Genomic DNA, 19,841 nt, shown 5'->3' on the forward strand with positions numbered 1-19,841 from the left:
TCAATATGCTTATCCCAGTACGTTTGACCTACAAAGAGAATTTACTGCTACAGAGTTTTCATTTTAAGAGAAATATCATGTTGAAACAATATTATTTGTGTGTCTTTTGAAGAGAATCCTTTAATATATATTTTAAACACCGTAATGACATTTGTAGAGTATATCCCAGACCTACCCCAGATTAACAAATATCGCACAAAAAAAGTCTTTGGTCAGGTAAATTTGGGAGACCCTTATTAAATTGCTTACTTACTAAGGGATTCCTCAAAACATTTGATATAATGATATGTGTTGTAATTCTGCAAAATAAGAGACACAATTCATTCCATTTTCCAAATGCATTTACCATCAGAACCCCACTTTGAGAAGCATCACTCAGGACACACTCTTTAGCCACAGTGTAAGCTTTTGTATAAGTGATTAAGAATATCATCATTATGATTAACAATTAAAGAATCATTTAACATAGTTAAACTTCTTTATTTCCCAGTATTTATAAGTATATAAATATCTCTCTTCAAGCATACATGTATGTAAAACATAACCTAAAGACTAAGAAAATGCCTCCTCAACCCAAATGTTTCCATGTGCAAGTTATTGGTAAAGAAAGCAGAGAAATTCAGTCTAAGATTTGATAATTTAGCTGGCAAAGAAATAAGTCCATATATACCAAATGACCATTTTGGGGAAGAGAAGGAAATGGGGAGAGAAAAGTGATATTCTTTCCTGCAATTACAAAAGGCTCTGGTAATCTTAACATGGTAAATTATGCTAGGATCCAACTAAAGTAGCTTTTACTCCCTAATTCAAAATCACGATATTTTACTTCTTAAGAGACTATTTAGTTAGCTTTTATCTTACTTTAGGGAAAAAAAGTATGAAAAACATTTCTGTTTGGCTTGTGTTTAACAACAGCTTTTAATTTGGTTTGAGCTGCTGAACTTGAAGTTTGTCTTGGTCCTGGGAGGGGAATGCTGATTTAGTAGAGCTGGATCTTTCAAGATTTAGCTTGAGCTAAGAATACAAGTCAACTGACGCATGGTGTGGGGAAATTGCTCCCTGAAATTCCCCCAGCTCATCCCCTGATGCTCCGGATGCCAGATTCCATTTCCTTCTGCCACACAAAGCCAGCTAGTTTCACCCTTAAATTGCTCTTTGCTCAATTTTCGTATTTATTTTTGGCCAGTTTAACATTAAGCATATGAAAATTTTTTTCCATCTGGTCAAATCAAATTGATTTTTTTCTTCTGGAAAAAAAAATTAAAAAGTTTAAAAATACCTTAAGGTGGGCCACTATGTAAAGGAATAGATTTTTGTATTTCCTCTACATTTTATAGCAAGACAGTTGTAATTTGAATGGAGAAGAAAATAGGTAAGATGCTTGCTTTTCCTTTACATCTTACACTTTAATTTGGAGAAAATGTCATAGCATATTTTTAGAAAACTTTTATGTTTGTGTGTTTTACATTCAGTTTTTCCCAATTTTAATTAATGGTCCTATGAGTAAAGGAGTCAAAAGTTAGATTAATTTTTTTTAAATATCAATAACAAATAGGGATTTAGTGGCCATGGTTTAAAAAAATTTTTTTTTTCTCACATAGCATCAGATCTATAGAAAAGCTGAAAAGTTGCAAAAATAGTTGCAACTAAGAATTTCCATGTGCCCTTAACCCCAATTCCCCAAATGTTAACATTTTGGAAGATTTATTTTTAATTCTTTCTCTCCCCTTCTTAAAAACAAGCACTATCTTTTATATAACCATATTACATTTATCAAAATTAACACTATCAGTGATAATGTTATCTAAACTACAGACCTTATTCAGATTTCACCATTTATTCCAGTGATGTCCTTTATAGCAAAAGAAAATTCAAGATTGGGCATTGTGTTTAGTTACCATGTCTCTTTACTCTTTAACACTTCTCTGAGCCTTTCTTTGTAGTTCATGATACTGACATTTTTTAAGCATTTAGGCCAGTTATTTTTGCAGGATGTTCTTAAATTGGGTTTGCCTGATGTTTCCTTATGATTGGATTTAGGTTATATACTTCCAGCAAGAATGCCACAGGAGTGATATTTTGTCTTCAGTGTATCATATCAGGAGTCACGTGTTGTTTGGTCCCATTCCTGGTGATATTATCCTCCATCACTCTGTTGAGGTGCTGTCTGCCAGGTTTCTCCACTATCAAGTTACTCATCTTGTTTTGTAATTAATAAGTGTCTTGTGGGGAGATACTTTGAGGCTATGTAAATATTCTGTTCTTCCTCATATATTCACCTATTAGTTTTAGCATCAATGATTCTTGCCTGAATCAATCAGTCTTATGTTGGTTGCCAAAGAGTGATTTTCTAATTCATCATTCCCTCTACATTTATTAGTTAGCTTTCTACTGTAAGGAAGAACTTTTCCTTTCTCTTGTTTATATTAGTGTGGACTCAGGGATATTTATTTTACTCTGTAGATTATAATGCTTTTCTGTATTTATTTTGATGCTCTAACTGTCCCAGATTTGGACAGTGGGATCTCTTTGAGGCTGGCCCCTGTGTCCTTTATGCATCTCCATTATTTTTTGAGCACATCCTTACTTTCTGGCACAAGGCGTTACAGACTCATCTTGTACTTTCCTTGACTCAGCCTTGGAATCAGCCATTTCTTCAGGAGCCCTGGTTCCTCAGAGTGGAAAGTAATACTTTATAATCCAAGATCTGGGTGCTAGCTGTGCTCATGGCTACAGAAGTACCATTGCCACTAGGCTGTCAGTAGGGCGAGCTCTGTGAAATAGGTATATATACACACACCCCTAAGAAATATATGCACACACTCAGTGGCCTTTGTTTTTTGTTTTCTTGTTTGTTTTTTTTTTACTTATTTATTTAAGTGGCCTTTGTTTTTAATGTAACTGTTCCTTTTCTCTGCTGCACCATGGAAATAACACTGGATTAGTAGTAGTAGATCAGGAATTGTAGATTCTGGCTCTGCTCATCCGTTCACTAGTCTTAAAAACTTGGGCAAATCTTTTATGTCCTCTACTTCAGCTTTTTCCATGTTAAAAATTAGGAAATAAATGAAAGGGAGATTTTTAAAGAAACTTCCATTTTTAAAATTCTGTGATTCTATGAATTTAAGATTTTATACATATAATATTTTCATGAAGTTTTCAGGGAATCAGAAGAGTACCTTAAGCCACAAAATCATTAGAATTTAGATCTAGAAGCTACTTTAGAAATGATGTCTTTCAAAGTCCTCATTTTACAGTGAGATAACCTGGAACATCTACAATGGTAGAACTGTTATAGATCTGCACTATCTAATATGCCAGCTCCTGGTCACATGAGGCTAGTGAGCACTTAACCTGTAGCTAATGTGACTGAGGAACTGGATTTAATTTTAATTTAAGTAATTGCACGTGGCTGGTGGCTACTATATTGGACAGTGCAGCTCTAGAGAGTAATGACTTCATGTCACTTAGGTGCTAGTGACAGAAGCAAAGTAGGATCTTTTGATAGTGTGTACCAGATTAAATTAACTAAACCAGCTTTATCATATACCTTTTATAGTAATTATAATTTTTTTATACCAAAACCTCTGACTCATTAATTTTGTATCAGATTACTTAAATCCCAGGAGCTTCAACATGATGATCTATAGCAGTATATTTATTATTATATTTAAAAGAATATTTAAAGACCAGCAACAAATCAAAGTTGACCTGTTTTCAGTAGTTAATAGTAACTTATAGTAATAGCTATAATTTGAGCACTTACTATTTTCAACAGAAATGCTTTGTTAGATCTAAAATGTACTGGCAGTATTTATATTAAATTGTTATTAGTACTTTCTCCAAAAATGCTAATCCCCTTGTAGGTTCAATTATATCACTTATGCTTACAACCTTTTATAAATACTATACCAAAATTTATTTTTGTTTGTTTTTAACGAGAATATGCAGCACAGTTAGGTAGTAATTCTCACACAGGTACTTGTCGGATAACAAATGAACGAGTGAATGTATTGCTACTATCTGAGGATACAGTGGAAAAGGCTGTCTTTGGTGAAATATATCACTTAAAAATTCAAAAACATTTTAAAATGTCCCTAACCAAAGATTCAGCAATTCTATTCTAGAATTTATTCTTCAGACATTGTTAAGCTTTGTGAAACTCTATAGGCAGCCTTGTTTATAACATTGAGAAAACATAGTCGACCTGGAAAGATGTCCAGAGTATAAAATAGATTCCAAGACAGAGTTACATGAAAAGCTCATTTTTTGGTTTTTTACATATATGTAAAATAAAATAAAAATCTGCAAGAACATATAACTAAAAAGTTAACAGTGGTAATGTCTGAATTTTGACATTGCAGCTTATCTTAAATATTTTGTACTTATTTATTTTTTCTATTTTCTACACTTAATGTTTATCATTTAATTTATAATCTTTTGAAATATACACCCCAATAGCACTGAAAATTGACCCATATACTAGAAGCTAGGTCATTGCAATTTAGTGTGTTTCTTGAGCTTCAGCTATATCCAGAGAGCCTTTCAGGGGGTAGATGGATGAGTCTGATATCTCTGCTCCAATGGTAATGCTGTTAGAGAAGTATAATTGATGTGTTTGTGGCTTAGGAAGGAGGCGAGCACTTTTGTTTGGGAGAATCAAGATAGACTTCATGGAGGATGAGGGCATTTGCCTTGCTTGTTGAAGTATTTGGAGGATTTGACAGAGATGACTGAAGAGACATTCCACATGGGAAGAAGAGTGGGAAGGAAAGAAAGAAGGAAAGAGAAAGGAAAGGAAATCGTGAGGCATGTTAAAGGAATAGCAAATGCATCCATTCTGTAAAAACACGGGATATCTGGGAGAGTGGTGGGAAAAAAATTCTCAAAGTCGGTGGAAACACATCGCAGTGCTTTAATTTGGCAGGTAACTGGGAGACATGATAGGTGTTTGAGCAGGGGAATGACGAGCTCCTGGAGCTGGTTTTTAAGGTGACTAATCAGACAGATCACAGGAATTAAAGGTGAGAGACTGACAGTGGTAAGACCAGCTTGGAGCCTGAAGGTGGAAACAAAGTGGTGATGCTGGTTTGAGCCTAGGCTGTCTGCCCAATATGTCAAGTAGGCTGCTAAACCCTATTCTGTTTAATGGGAGAAAACCCTACAAAACTTGAATGCTCTTGTTTCCTAGTGATTTGCCACAGTGCCATAAATCTCTTATAGTCTGGTCATGCATGTAAATTAGGTTATAAGATAAGAATTTGTACTTTGGATATATCACACTTGACGTTTTTACTTCCCTCCATTCCCTAACTTCATTATGGCATTCATTACTCCTGAGGACCGTGTAATGTCTGGGGGTAGTAGCTGGGAGAGAAGAGTGAGTGCTCATAGCCTGGAATATACAGTCGTCCTTCAGTATCTGCAGGGGCTTGGTTCCAGGACACCACCACCCCCCCCCCCACTTCAGGGATACCAAAATCCACAGATACACAATTTTCTAATGTAAAATGGCATAATATTTGCATAACCTAGCAATTCTCTGTATACTTTAAATCATCTTTGATTATTTCTAATGCCTAATACAATGTAAATGCTAAGTGAATAGTTGTAAATACAATGCACAATGTGTGGCAAATTCAAGTTTTGCTTTTTGGAACTTTCTGGACTTTTTTTTTTTTTGGGAATATTTTCTACGTGTGGTTGGTTGAGTCCGCAGATATAGAACCTGCAGATGGGAAAGGCCGACTCTACAAGAAAAGGAAAAGGAACCATCAAATTGTGTTTTTTAAAGTCAAAGTTGTAAGTGTTTTACAAGAGTTCCTTACATATATGGATATATATTTTAGTTCCCTGCAATAAAACCTTAGGCATGTTAAAGATTACACTGGTTTGGGTTGAGGAAATTAACAAACGTCCCTTTTGAAACTAGGTCAAGTTCCTTATTTTAATTTCTGATCTAACTCAGGACTCCAGCTGTCAGGCTACCCCATTAATCCTCCCTGTCAGTGAAATCCCCTCTGAAATACATTGTAATTAACTTGCAGGAATCGGACAGCAAAAGATGGAAAGTTCAGATGATATTTGTTTACAAATTTCCCACGTGGAAGTGGGCATTTAAACCTTTGAGAAGTCATAAAAAATGCTTAGAAAAATTTGGCAGAGATTTTTTTCCACTGAAAAAAAGCAATTGACCCTTTTTAGCAGTTTCAGCCCCAATAGTCCAGACTTGACAACTTGATTTTGTTGAAATGTTTAGTGAGAACTGTTGCTTCAAGCATAGCAATTTTTAATAACTTCATTATAATTATTCCTAAACTAGTGTGCCTCACAAGTGCCACAGGAAAACTGGTTATAGCTGGTGACATGCCTACAGTGGGGTAGGAAGAGGATTGAGCAGGTTTGATTACAGTGAAGGGAAAAGATTTAGAAGGGAAAAGATTTCAATGTAAACAAAAATATCTCTTGTTCATTTGGTAAGTATAGTTTTGGCCATTTCTGTGAAGTGTTGACATGAAGGAAAATTGTTTCTGCAATTTGAGGTCATGGAAGATTCCAGGGTAATATAAATGTGGATTTTGAGAAACAGACAAGCATGTTATAACTTACTCCCCTAAAGAAAACATTCATGTGTGGAGTACATTTTTAACTGAATTGAGTGCATTTTCATAAATAACCAGCCCTTGTAGCTTTTGTCACTGTCCAAGGTACTATAAAATGGGGGGCTGAATCTTCTGATCTTCTGCTGAAAAGCAGAATCTTCCTTTTCCAGCATCTTAAAGATTGTGGCCTCTGGGGACAATCTAAAGGCAAAAGAGAATGGACCAAGATACCTATTGGGAAGGAAAGGAAACAGAGTGCTAGTTGCTTTATAAAGGTTGAAATTAACAAATATTCTCCTAAAGCTACACCTACTACTTTTTGAACCCAGAGGAAAAGGAAAGACCAAGAACTAAGATAAAGAGGGGTCCTGGACAAAATGGTAGGCTGCAGTATTCCTAGATTGACACTGGGGTTAGAAGCAGTTCTGATGTTTTCAAGTTAAGACCTGCCATGATCAAAACCAATTTGCAGAAGATAATAAACTGATGAACTGAATCTTTTAATGAATTATGTATAACAAATCTTTGTGACTTTTAGCTTTTACAAATTTCAGCAGAAAGCATAAGTTCCTTTATAAAATGAATCTGCTTTTACTTTTCAATAACTAAATATGAAACATAAATGAAATCTATTTCTCAGCATTTGCCCCTTAACATAGCAATACCCATGGTCCCAGTGTTTTATATTAAACACTAAATTCTACAAAATACCAAGAGTTTAAACTGCACCGTTTTGATAACTGTGGTAATCAAATCCAGTATATGTGATTCTTTTTCTGTAAAAAGTAAAGTCTGCAGGTAAACATTTAAAATTCTTATAAATAATGAGAATACACTATAAGAGCAATATCTTTTTAGTCCAAGGGCTTAGCCTATCCATGTTCTTTCAGTTATTTGGTAGAACTAGATCTTCATGCATATATTTATATGTTCATTTTTACATGCACACAGATATACACACACCTCCCCCCGTAAGGAGTGCAAAACAAAGCTGATCACACAATTCTCTGTGGAATAAAGCTTTGTTTAAAAAAAAAAAAAGTGGAAACATTACCAGCTATCTCATCATCTCATAAAACTTTTGCTGCAGCTTAAAAGGTCCTGTTTTATAAGAACTGGTTTCTCTATTAGTAGCCAAAAGTTAAAAGAGAAAAATAGGAAAGAAAAAAGAACAAGGAAGAAACAGAGTGGCAAATGAGCAGATCTGATAAGAGAAAACGCTAACGGATAAGAGCTGCCTTGTCAAGATGAGGGCCTCTGCAGTTTCCACGTTCATAGTGGGACTCAGAATGGAGTAAAGAGCTGATGAATCCTCATCTCAGCCACAGAGCAGTTTTAGGAGGCCTGCGAGCAAAGCAGTCAGTGAGCAGGTAATGAATGAGCGCACAAAAGGGGAGAAGGTGGATTCCTCAGAGTTCTACAAGTGCTCTGTCAAGTTTGTAATTCACCAGCTCCCATTAAAAAATATTTATATTTCATATTTGTTAAGGATGATATAATTTAGGTTTAATAAACAAATTCATTTCCCCTTAATTTCTCAGGATTTATGTATGTATTTTTAAAACTTACTATGGGGCTTCCCTGGTGGCGCAGTGGTTGAGAATCTGCCTGCTAATGCAGGGGACACGGGTTCGAGCCCTGGTCTGGGAAGATCCCACATGCTGCGGAGCAACTAGGCCCGTGAGCCACAACTACTGAGGCTGCGCGTCTGGAGCCTGTGCTCCGCAACAAGAGAGGCCGCGATAGTGAGAAGCCCACGCACCGCGATGAAGAGTAGCCCCCGCTCGCCGCAACTAGAGAAAGCCCTCGCACAGAAACGAAGACCCAACACAGCCAAAAATAAATAAATTAATTAATTAAAATTAAAAAATATATATATATAGCAGAGCTTTAAAAAAAAAAGCTTACTATGTTTTCAAAGTGATTTCCATTCCCGGAAGGCTGAATAACCCATCAGTTCAGCCTTCATCCACCTGCCAGAATTCTGCATTGAAAGTTTTGCTGGATATTGAAAATGAAACCAAAAATTGGACTGATAAGCAGAGGCCTTAATCTTGAGAAAGTAACAACAGTGATGCCTGTAGTTAGAAATGTGCCTCTTTCTAAGACCCTTACTGTGCAGCTACAGTTTCAGATGACACATCATTGACGGTACTCACCGCTCCATGCACTGGGACATAGAAATCTCCTTGAGCCACTTGTCACATAACAAAACCCTCTATTCTCTTTCCTCTCTTGTTAGCATTCAGCTGTTTTTCTGGATGAATGCACCACCGTTCAGTTACACACTGTTGTTCCTAAGGGGTGAGTGGGGCACTGTCTCCACCGTGTCATCTCCTGTCTCTCCCCGCCTGTCTTCTCTCCTTGTGGTACCAGTCGTTTCCCATCAGCAGGCGACACTGGCCTGACGCTTCCTGGGTGCTCAGAAGTGAGAAGTCACCTAGTTGGAGGGCAGATGCTGCAGTAGAGCATAGCGTGGGGATTGAGAGTCTGCCACTTACTAGCTTCCCCAAGTTACTCTACTCTGTATATCTGAGTTTCCTCATCGGTAAAATTAGCATAATAGGGTGGTTTGTGAGGTCAGACCAGTTCCTACGTGGATAGGTCATTAGAGTAATGTCTGACATAATAGGCAGTCAACAAGTTTAAGCTGTTATTTCCTATGGCAGTCTGTACTTGAGAAGGCAGATTTTTTTTCCCACTAGCCCTCCTCTTTCGTATCTATAACCCTCAGATATGCACCCATCTGATCACAGTGTGGAGGGGTCCACAGCAGGAGAGGCAGCGTGGAGACTTCCTGAGGAGTGGGTGGCAGGTAGAGAGAGAAGTCTTGTGGGAGTTAGCCAGATGAAGGGAGGAGAGTAATCTTCAAGGAGTAGTGGCAGCATGTACACGACTGACGGGGAGAGGGGAGCTGAGTGCAGCAGAACGCAGCCGAATGCTGTCCTCTGTAAGGCCAGAGAGGAGAATGCGAAGCAGACAGGCAGCAGGTACTACGGAGGTGAGGTGAGAGAAGCAACTGTGAGACCATGAAGAGCCAAGAAAACGTAGGCATTCAAAGAAGTTACATGATCAGATTTGTGTTCTAGAAACATCATAGCTGTGTTGATGACTGGGTCTTGGAGGTCAGGATTTGGACGGCCACAGAACAGTTAGGAGATTCTCATAACACCCCCCTGTCCCCTCAAAACTGGGTGCCTCTAATCTTCAGTGAGCTGCGAGATAGATAGCTATTTACATTTGAGTCTGAAGTAAAAATATAAAGATTCCGAGGGAGGGAATGAAAGGATTTTTTAAAATTTGCTAATAAAAGTTATTTTTTGTTTGATAAATTCATGGTTCCTATCTTTGTTCTGTTAAATGAGCTGTGAGATAATTCAGAGTATCGGTTCTAACACTTATGGAGCCCTACTGAATATACAGGTGTGGAATTGTGGGAATAGGTTGATATTTTAATAACATGCCTCAAAAATTCCTGAAATTAATAGCCAACATATTTCTTTGGCTAGCACTTATCCTGTGTCATGCATTTCATTGCTTTAATTGGGCAGAACTGGAGAATTCTTCTACTTCTTCAGACATTTAGGCAATACTTGAGTATTAATCATATCCCAGCCATTGTACCAAACGTGAGCACAGAGAAATATGTAGGCATGTTTATGACCTCCAGTCCCAGCATTGTGAACCTTGACCTCCGTTTCCCGTAGAGTCAGTTCCGTGTCCCTCTTTGCGGCAATAAGGTCTCTGGGGAAGAAAAACAACAACAAAACAAAAACAAACAACAAAACAGAACGACAGAGCGATTGGAAGCACTTGAAGTCTGTTTCCCCCACCTCAGGACGAGGCCCTGCTATCCAGCCTCCCTGCCACACTAGCCCTGCTTGAAGGGCAAGCAAGAGGAGAAGGATTTGGAGCCACTAGAGCTGAAATTTTTTTTTAACCCAGAAGTAATTTTGCCCCACCCCCACCCCAATTGTCTTTGGCGATGTCCAAAGACACTTTCTTAATGGTCTCAACTGTAGGGAGGGGAGTATGTGTAGGCAGTGCTATTAGAGACAGCAGGTGGAGGCTAGGGGTGCTGCTGAACTTCCTACAATGCACGGGAAAGCCCCACCCCCTCCCCTGCCATCCACAACAAAGAATTATCCCGGCTCAAGGTCAATAGAACCAAGGCTGAGAACCCCTGCACTAGAGATACTGTCTGTATTTATACAGGCTGCTTTTGAAAATGTAAGCAACTGATGGGTGGGAATGATGGTACTTAGGCAGCTGTGATGCTGGGCCTCTGGAGGTGCTGGGATGGTGCTGGCTGCAGCTGGCATTCCACTGGCTCCACTAAGCAGTCTTTAGTTCCAAGGGCATTAAAAAAGGTTAATTCCCAAGTCTAGGGGGTGCTTGAATTCTTTTTTTTTTTTTTAACATCTTTATTGGAGTATAATTGCTTTACAGTGATGTGTTTTTGCTTTATAACAAAGTGAATCAGCTATATGTATACATATATTCCCATATCTCCTCCCTCTTGCGTCTCCCTCCCTCCCACCCTCCCTATCCCACCCCTCTAGGTGGTCACAAAGCATCGAGCTGATCTCCCTGTGCTATGCGGCTGCTTCCCACTAGCTATCTATTTTACATTTGGTAGTGTATATATGTCCATGCCACTCTCTCACTTTGTCCCAGCTTACCCTTCCCCCTCCCCGTATCCTCAAGTCCATTCCCTAGTAGGTCTGTGTCTTTATTCCCGTCTTGCCCCTAGGTTCTTCATGACCTTTTTTTTTTTTTTTTTTTAGATTCCATATGTATATGTGTTGGTGCTTGAATTCTTACATCTTAGAAATCCCATGCATCCAGTCTCTTTACTGGGTCAAGTCCTACTACTCAGAGAGGCTTGAAATGACTTATTTTCTTCTAAACAGTGTATTTCCTTTCCAGATTGGGCCCACTGATCATCCACACTCATTAAATTCATTGGTTTTAAGCAAAGTATTCTGGCTCCCATGTCACATTTTAAAATTCTCTAAAGGCACAGTGAGGACTGGATCCTTTTTCCTCAGTTTCCCCTCTATGCTCCTAGACAAAAAGTCCTTTTAAAGACAAGCCTAAGGTAAAATGGTGATAGAAATGTTGAATTCGAAATTTATAATGCAATTCATCACTGGCTAAAAGAAAAAAATTCTGAGGATCTATATTTAATTTATCCAGAAATAATCTCTAAAACTTTAGTGTTTATATTTATTCTTCCTCTTCTCTCTGGAGACCTTCAGAATTTTTCAAAGCTTTCTAAAGCAAGTCAATCTTTTGGACCCTCTGAAGGGCAGCGAAACTTCATTTCATGTGGTTTCTCAGCGGCTCCATGAATGTTCTCAGTGAAGGGAGTGAAAGCACAGAGGTCTCTCTGCTTGACTGATTCTAAACGACGGCCTCTTTCACACGCATTTGGTATGGGAACAAAATGAGCCATAATCTTCAGGGTTTTAAATGCCATTGTTAATACATCAGGAAACCAAAAGGCCGAAGAATCTGGAAAAACAGTAAATAACATTTAGATGATCTTGGTAAACAGTTGTTCTAATGTGTTTAATGCATATCCTGTTTGGGGCCCCAGCTGAGTTTGAATCCCTGAGATTGAACTGGTGTTTAACAACCATTTCTTAACCAGGAAAGGCCTCCGCTACTCCCAGCCCACACCCATTTGAGCTTCACTGGCTCTTTTGAACAGAAGCCTTTCTCAGTTTTTACTTGGTTCAGTGAACAAGGTTACTGTTTAGAAACAGTGGCTGTAGAGTCGTATGTCTCCTCACTCTTTTGCCTTCCTCCTGCGTGTACCTTGAGCCGTGTGAGAGATGATACTTGGGATGATTAAACGGCCTCTTCACTGATGGCTTGGTCTTTGCCCGGCTGAGGAACTCGAATCTGGAAGATAGAATATGTTGCAGCATATTCAAGAAAGAAGAATTTTAGGATGGAAGACACTAAGCTGGCCTGTAAGTTCTTGGGCTCAAAATGTGTTTTGAAACTCTTAATAAGGCAAGGCAGGAGTCAGGCAATCTTTAAACCAGTTTTGACAAATTAACACTTAACAGGGTGAAAGTACAGAGTAGGAAATCTTTTAATAAATCCTTTTGTTTTGGGGGGAGGGACTTGGTTTTAATATTCTAAGAAAAAGAAGTGGAATTTTAATTAAATGAAACAGTCTTTGTTGTGATCTATAGATGATGGATTTATACTTCATTGTCCTGCAGCCATGTGATAGCTTCTATGAAAATTCAAGGCAAACCATATTATTCTCCATCTTCCGTGTTCCCACTTTTTTTCTTTTGGCAAAAAAACAATGTGCAAACCCTGAAACAACTCCTAGGGTCTCCTTGAGTGCTGGATGTAGCAGTAGCAGGCTTTACACACAATTGCGCCGCTATCCAAAGAACATTTTAGCACATAATTTATTGATGATTTCTTATTGCTCTTAATATTTGTATCTGGATCAGGTGATGAAGATTTTGAGAAATGATTGCTTTTCTGTTTTCGAGGGGTGTATTTGAGGAGTGCTAGGGTTTTTTGCTGATTTAAAAAAGGTCATAGCTCGCTTGCCTACCTCTTTGGTTTTTATTTAGGTTTTTTTTTTTTTAATCAGAAACATTGCCTGCATTTTCCTCTCATATCTTTCCTTACCAGAATGCTTTTATTCACATGGCATGTAAATAAGTAACTCACATATACACTTTACAGAAAAAACTATAGTCATCAGAATCTTATGCCCTACATTTTGGAGAGGTATTTTTATCACTGTATTTTCTTCTCTAGAATTTTCTTTATATACTAGATGCTTTATCAGGTTTAATTTTTAAGAGTAATAAAATGCTTTATTCACTAAATTATTTGCCCTTTTAAAATATTATCTATCTTCATTTTCATAAATAATATTTGCTAACTTTATAATAAAAATACATCTAGGAAAGAAATGTGAGTTATACGTAGTTTCAGTAACCATTAGGGAGATGGATTATGGTATAAATAAGTGGTTTGCTTTTGGTGTTTTATGATGATAAAATATGGAGTTAAAGTGGCATATTGGGAATATCTTTGGAGTTGGATCCAAGTCTGCCTTTTAGCTCTGACACTAGTTCTGTGACCTCAAACAAGTTATTTATGCTCTATTAGTATGTCAGTATCATCATTGTACAACGGGAATAAATCTCTAATTTTCAGGGCTGTATATACACTAAAGAAGAGGCAAAATGCCTCCCCTAATGCTTGGTTTCCCAGAAAAAAAATTGGTGTTACTATTATATGTATTTGTTCAGTTAACTCACTTTTATCAGTAAATTCATTTTGCACTTAATGAGTCAAAATAGACATATGTTTCTGGGTAGAAAGCATATTTACATATAATATTCAAATATTAGGATAAGACGGTTGATGCATAATAAGCATTGGGTTTCATAATGAATTATTTAAATGTGATAAATAAGATTGCTTGAATCAGGGAATTCCCTGGCGGTCCAGTGGTTAGGACCCCGCTCGTTCACTGCTGAGGTGAGGGTTCAATTCCTGGTTAGGGAACTAAAATCCCGTAAGCCACGCAACGCAGCCAAATTAAAAAAAATTTTTTTTGCTTGAATCAAATGAAATACAGGTTGCTTAGTAAGAAAATTGGATAAATAGCCAATAGATAAAATTTATATTGAGGGGGAAATTTTTTTAATCCAGAAAATTGGTCAAAAAATCTTAGATAAGTGGTTTAAAAATACTAAATTATTCTTAGATGCTGGATTTTGGTCTCTTCCAATTTCCATCTTTTAATCTGATATTGAGTAGAGCTTAGAAAAGTAGAAAACATCGTAGCTTCATGTTTCCAGAAACGAAAATTTCAGTGTAAAAACCTTAAACTCCATTTGGGGTGAAGATGAAGGGAACTGTGCTCTATACACTCCCCACGGCACCCCTGGCTCATTAACGAAGGTCCATCCCGCTGTGGGAGCAGAACCTGTTTCCACCGTCAGGCTGCTCTGGAATAACTATAATAAAGTGTAAGAATGACACCCCACTCCCACCGTAACAAAGACTGCTTTCTGTTGTTATTGGCCTGTTCTCACCTTAGTACTTAGCACCAGCTGATGCCATAATGTTTTTTGTGCTCTCCCACACTAGAATGTTTGCTCCATGGGGCCAGGGAGTTTTGGCTCTTTTGTTCACTACTGTATCCCAAGCACGGATTACAGTGCCTGGCAACCATAGGCGCCTAATCAATTTATCAAATTAATGGATCAATCCCCAGTCTTCAATAGGGCAACAAAGTAGAGAAGGCCACGCCTACTCTCATTATAAAACACACAAAATAACGAAAACAAAAATACAGTTTTCCAATAGAGATGTTAAAAAAAATACAGTTTTATATAAAATGGAGTGTCACTACACTAGAACATGCTGATTTATTCTGTGGTTGACACAGCACTAGTGCTTTGTTCCAACTTTTGGAAGAAAAGAAAGTTAGCAAGAAATGTTACTATCTTCTGTTACAGATGGTTAACCATGTGTCAAGAACAGAAAACCAAAAAGTTTACCTCCTTCATGAAAAATAGGTAAATTAAGGACTCTAGAAAAATAACTCTGTGATAAAATGCCAAGTCACAGGCCAAATAAGCTCGGTCCTCCCCTGAGCCTGGGCGAGGTCAGCCCTCTGCTTGGGAGGGCTAGCCCCGCCCACACACTCAGGAAGGTTCATGCTGCCCAGCAAACCCAAGCTCCTTTACCAGGAATTCTACGTAGGTGTAGTTTTCAGAAGCCAAAAAGCTTGTTAAACAAGGCTTTCACAAAACACTAGCCATTCTCAAAGTAACACTGAATCTATACCTCTATCGAGAAGACAAATTGCTGCACTTTAGAGTCAAAAGACCAGGTTTTCAAACTCAGCTCGAAGGCTGTCTGTATGACCACGGGCAAAATCCCATTTGCCCTCTCTGAACGTCAGTCCCCTCCCCTGTAAAACAGCAACAGTGACACCTGCCATAATCAAGTTAAGATGGTCAAGTGAGTTTATACACAAGAAAGTGATTTATAATCCATTAAGCAAATTACACAGTGTTACTTGAATACATATTAAAACACTGTGCAAGTTCTTTCCTTAAATGAGAATTTAAATGCTTTATGACTTTATATAAATTCTATTATGTGTCAAAATATCACTAATTGGGGGGGGCAAGCCCCACTAAAACAGTAAAAAAAAGACTAAGGTACAATTTTTAATGCCATATTTGAAAAAAAATCTGGAAAACACTGTAGCATAGTGGCTAAGATACTAGCTTTTAAAGTCAAATTGATGTGGATTTTATTCATGATTTATCCATTTATGTTAGACAGGTTTCTTAACTTTAACAGCCTTGTCTCTGTACAGTGGAGAGAGTATTACCTAAATGCAGGCTTACTGTGAGGAATAGATTGAATGAGACAAAATGCTTAAAGCATCTAGTACAGTTTAGAACATAATAGATATTCAGTAAATGGCAATTGTGTTTGTGGTTATTTCAGTTCTTTATAAATATCATTGGGTATATGATTTTCCTTTTAAATGATATGGTACCAAACTTTTAAAATATATTAGCCACTATTACTCTGTATAAAAATCTGCTAGAAATTTCCCCAGAGAAAATGATTCTCCGATTTTTTCAGAGTTCTTACTTTTCTGAGCCTGATGATTATTTCGATTAGGTGGCCTTTGAAGCAAGCATCAATACAACTAAAGCTTTCAAATACCATTTACTCACCTAACCCTCCGGAGATCTCAAAGTACGTTAGCTTGAATAGAGTTTAACTTCTTGTCCATAACAGGACACACAGATATTCATAAAGAAAGAGCAGGGGCAGGGACATATCAAAGACAGAAGTTTAAAATTCTCTTTCTAGGAAATGTGTGTTGCTAGTGAATCAACAAGAAGAGCCTCAAGGTAGCAACACATATTGTCACACAGCCTAGAGATGTTTAAGTTCCAAGATTCATTACTCATAGTCTAAGATGTAAATCATATATTGAAAGCCACCAGTCCTTTCTCAGAGCACTTCATTGAGACATTGAAGTAAATGTCCTCTGAATTGACATTTTAGTACTGAATTGCAATCATCAGGTTATGGTGTTGACAATATAATTTATTTTTCTTATCAGAACCTCCAGGTGACATGAATAAATAAATTTCAGTTGAACCATAGACCAACTTTAAAACTTAGGTTAAAATTTTAATACACGAGAATCATTCTCCATTAAAAGGTACTTTTCTATAAGACCTCTTTGAAAAGATAATGCTATAATCCATTTCTGGATCATAATATGGTTACATAAATGTATCCTTAATATCTTATCACAGACAGAATAAAATAACATTACCTGAATAGCAAGTAACATGTGATGAAGGACCAAGAAGGTAAAAGTTAATATTTAAGCTTTCCACTTACTTGATTTAATATTAACCGTGCATAGTTTTTATGTTTTTCTGTAACACAAGTTATAAAGTCTTGAGTCAAAGATTAACATTCTTATATAACATTTTATTAAGAATTCTTGCTTTGAATATTTGAATTTTGTACTTTACTTCTGATAATCAAAATAATTGTAGTATATAAGCATTTAAGTGTGATGTTTTATAATTCAGTGCTATCACCACTAGCCAACAGTCACAATCATGTTAAATAAGACAAGTGTGTCATTCAGGGATTTTAGTTGGATTCAGGATATACCATTTTAACAAAGGAAAGGGGGTTTGGGCTTCAAGAGATGATAAATTGTGGGGAAGTGGCTAGAAAATAGAGCAAATGGAAGATAAGGGTTAATGTAGTAAGGTTTGTTTATGCAAACTCATCTCTGTCTCTGGAGATGAGTTGCTCCCCTCTGATAGTTGCTTTTTTTCTTTGATATAGGAGGTAGGGGGACACCATCACAAGGGAAATTTATGCCCTGCTTTTAGGTGGATGGGAGGGGTGTGTGTGCAGAGAATTCTTTCTGCACCTGTTGCTTCTCAATTGCCTTCAGCTGAAAATCATGCCAAAGTGGCATCTTTTGGAGTGGTGCATGCTGATGCCCTTGTGGTACTCTAATGGACATCTTTAGATGTAAGGCTTTTTCCAATATTTTAGATTATTTCCTTAAGATAGAGTCTCAGAAGTAGAATTGGGGAGTCAATAGTTTTAAACCTTTTAATGGCAGTAGATTCATATTACTCAATTCCTTTCTTAGAATTGCACCAATATACTGCAACTCTAATACTGCCCCTTTCTGCTCCACATATTTTCAGGGGTTTCAGTGCTACATTTGGAAGCACATGTCTAGTATTCCTCTTCAGGGTCCACACTAGATGAAAAATGAGGAATATCCGACCAAGGATCCAGAAAGGGATAGTTCTAACCATCAGTGAAGCTGGTTCCAATATTCATGACTATGTGCTGTGTTTGTAAGGGGGTAGCATAAACTGAAGCAGATGCTTGTCTCCAGGTATTCCCTTCTACCAGCTGAATTTAACATCTCAAATAATCACAAGGAGACCTTTTTGGATGAGGGGTAATTGAAGATATCTTTATTGCAAATAGATCATTTGGATGAGGGGTAATTGAAGATATCTTTATTGCAAATAGATCATTTGAATGTGGTTAAATCTTCATGAACTATTCAGCCCTAAATCCAAATTAGCATTTGATTCAATGGGACTGAAACCAAGCAGGACCCTATGGGGACCTTCCTGGGGACAGATACCCTCACCCCTGTGTCCCCCACCTCTTATTTGTAGAAAAGCTTTAGCCTCCTAGGCCTTCCCTCCCTGAGTTCCAAAGAGCAAATTTAATTAGAAAAGTGAAAAAAATGAAGGAACAAAGGAAAGCAATCAAGTTAAGACAAAATAATAGTATTTTAGCCATAAAATAAAATCAAGGACCTTTAGTTCCTCCTCAAGGGCTATAGGTAATAATCTGAGCCATATCCTTGAGGTTGTGGTTTTGTTTTTTTTTGTTTTTAGCAGTTACTAAAACCCCTACCAAGTGGAGGAAGTTAACTATATGCTGACCACCAGCGCATAGACCCCAGACTGGTTGGAACTAGAAAACTAGTAATTGAAATTCTCAAAATATCACCCTGTTACCTCACCATCAAGCAATTTGAGAACTGTGCATGAGCTGATTAGTCACCCCACAACCCTCTCCCTCACACTGTCTTTAAAAACCCTTCCCTGAAAGCCATTGGGGAGCTTGGATCTTTTGAGCACAAGCTGCCCATTCTCCTTGCATGGCACCCTACAATAAATGCTGTACTTTCCTTCACCACAGTGTCAACAGATTGGCTGTGCTGTCCATTGGGTGAGTGCACCCAAGTTCACTGGATTTTTCAGAAGGCATAATATGACACATGCAAATCAAGGAATTTTAGAGCTGTCACCATCAGCTAATTACCATTGGGTAGAATCTTAAGCAGTACATTTGAAAACTGAAGCAGCTTCAATTTATTATAAATTAATGACATAGGATGTTTATTAATTATTAAGCTTTGTGAAATATGCTGAACGTTGTACATAGGGTTTACAGCCAATAGCTGTCATCAGAATGTTTTGAAATTATACCCATGAGAAAAACAGAAAGGTTTTTTACCTCCGCGCATTTGCAGTTGCTTGCTAGTTTTGCATAACCATCAAAACACAGGATGTTGATTTATGCTGTTTAGCCTTGCCTCTTACAAGAAAATTTAGCCACTTTGAAAAGAAAGTCGTATATCTCAAAAAGCCCCTGTTAAAAAATAAGAACTCAATACTTAAGATACTGATTTCATACTGAAGTATTAAGTTCTTGATTTTTAGTCAGATAAGTAAAAGTATTCCATGGTGGGAATTACATTCTATTAAAAAAAAAAAAAATCTGCGTTTATGCAGTGGTAGGGGTGAAAGTGTTGTTTAAAAACTAATTAAATGAAGAAATCTCCTTGGAAATAAGTTTTGGATTCTAAGTTGTTTTAGTTACAGTATTTTTCTGCTTAGAGTTGTATCCTGAATTGTGTTAGCTGGAAGGACAAAAGGTTTAAAAGAACCACATGGAATTTTAAACAGTAGCATTTATTCAACTTCCTGTGTTTTGTTCCTCCATAGAATTGTGTTCTCCCCTTTCAGAGCTGTTATCTCAGTTCACAGTGTAACATTCATTAGTGTGATCATTTTTCTAATGCCTACCTCCCTGTACCCTCTTAAGTTCCATGTGGGCAGGGCTGTGCCTGCCTCTGCC

The 19,841-nt window shown here is 37.4% G+C and overlaps 1 protein-coding gene across 9 annotated transcripts in view; it reads left to right on the forward strand.

Moving 5' to 3' along the window:
* MAP7 (microtubule associated protein 7) overlaps positions 1-19,841 on the forward strand; it is a 158,967-nt gene that overhangs the window by 52,740 nt on the left and 86,386 nt on the right. Inside the window, exon 1 of one of the 9 annotated variants that reach the window (XM_082474636.1) lies at positions 12,233-12,583. The exons of the other annotated variants lie outside the window; for them this stretch is intronic. Coding sequence (XP_082330762.1) covers positions 12,562-12,583 — 22 coding nt within the window. The 5' untranslated portion in view covers positions 12,233-12,561. Of the gene's footprint in view, positions 1-12,232; positions 12,584-19,841 lie in introns of those variants that run through there. 9 annotated transcript variants of the gene reach the window in all.

Source organism: Balaenoptera physalus (assembly GCF_965194825.1).
Source record: "Balaenoptera physalus genome assembly, chromosome: 9".
Lineage (NCBI taxonomy): Eukaryota > Metazoa > Chordata > Mammalia > Artiodactyla > Balaenopteridae > Balaenoptera > Balaenoptera physalus.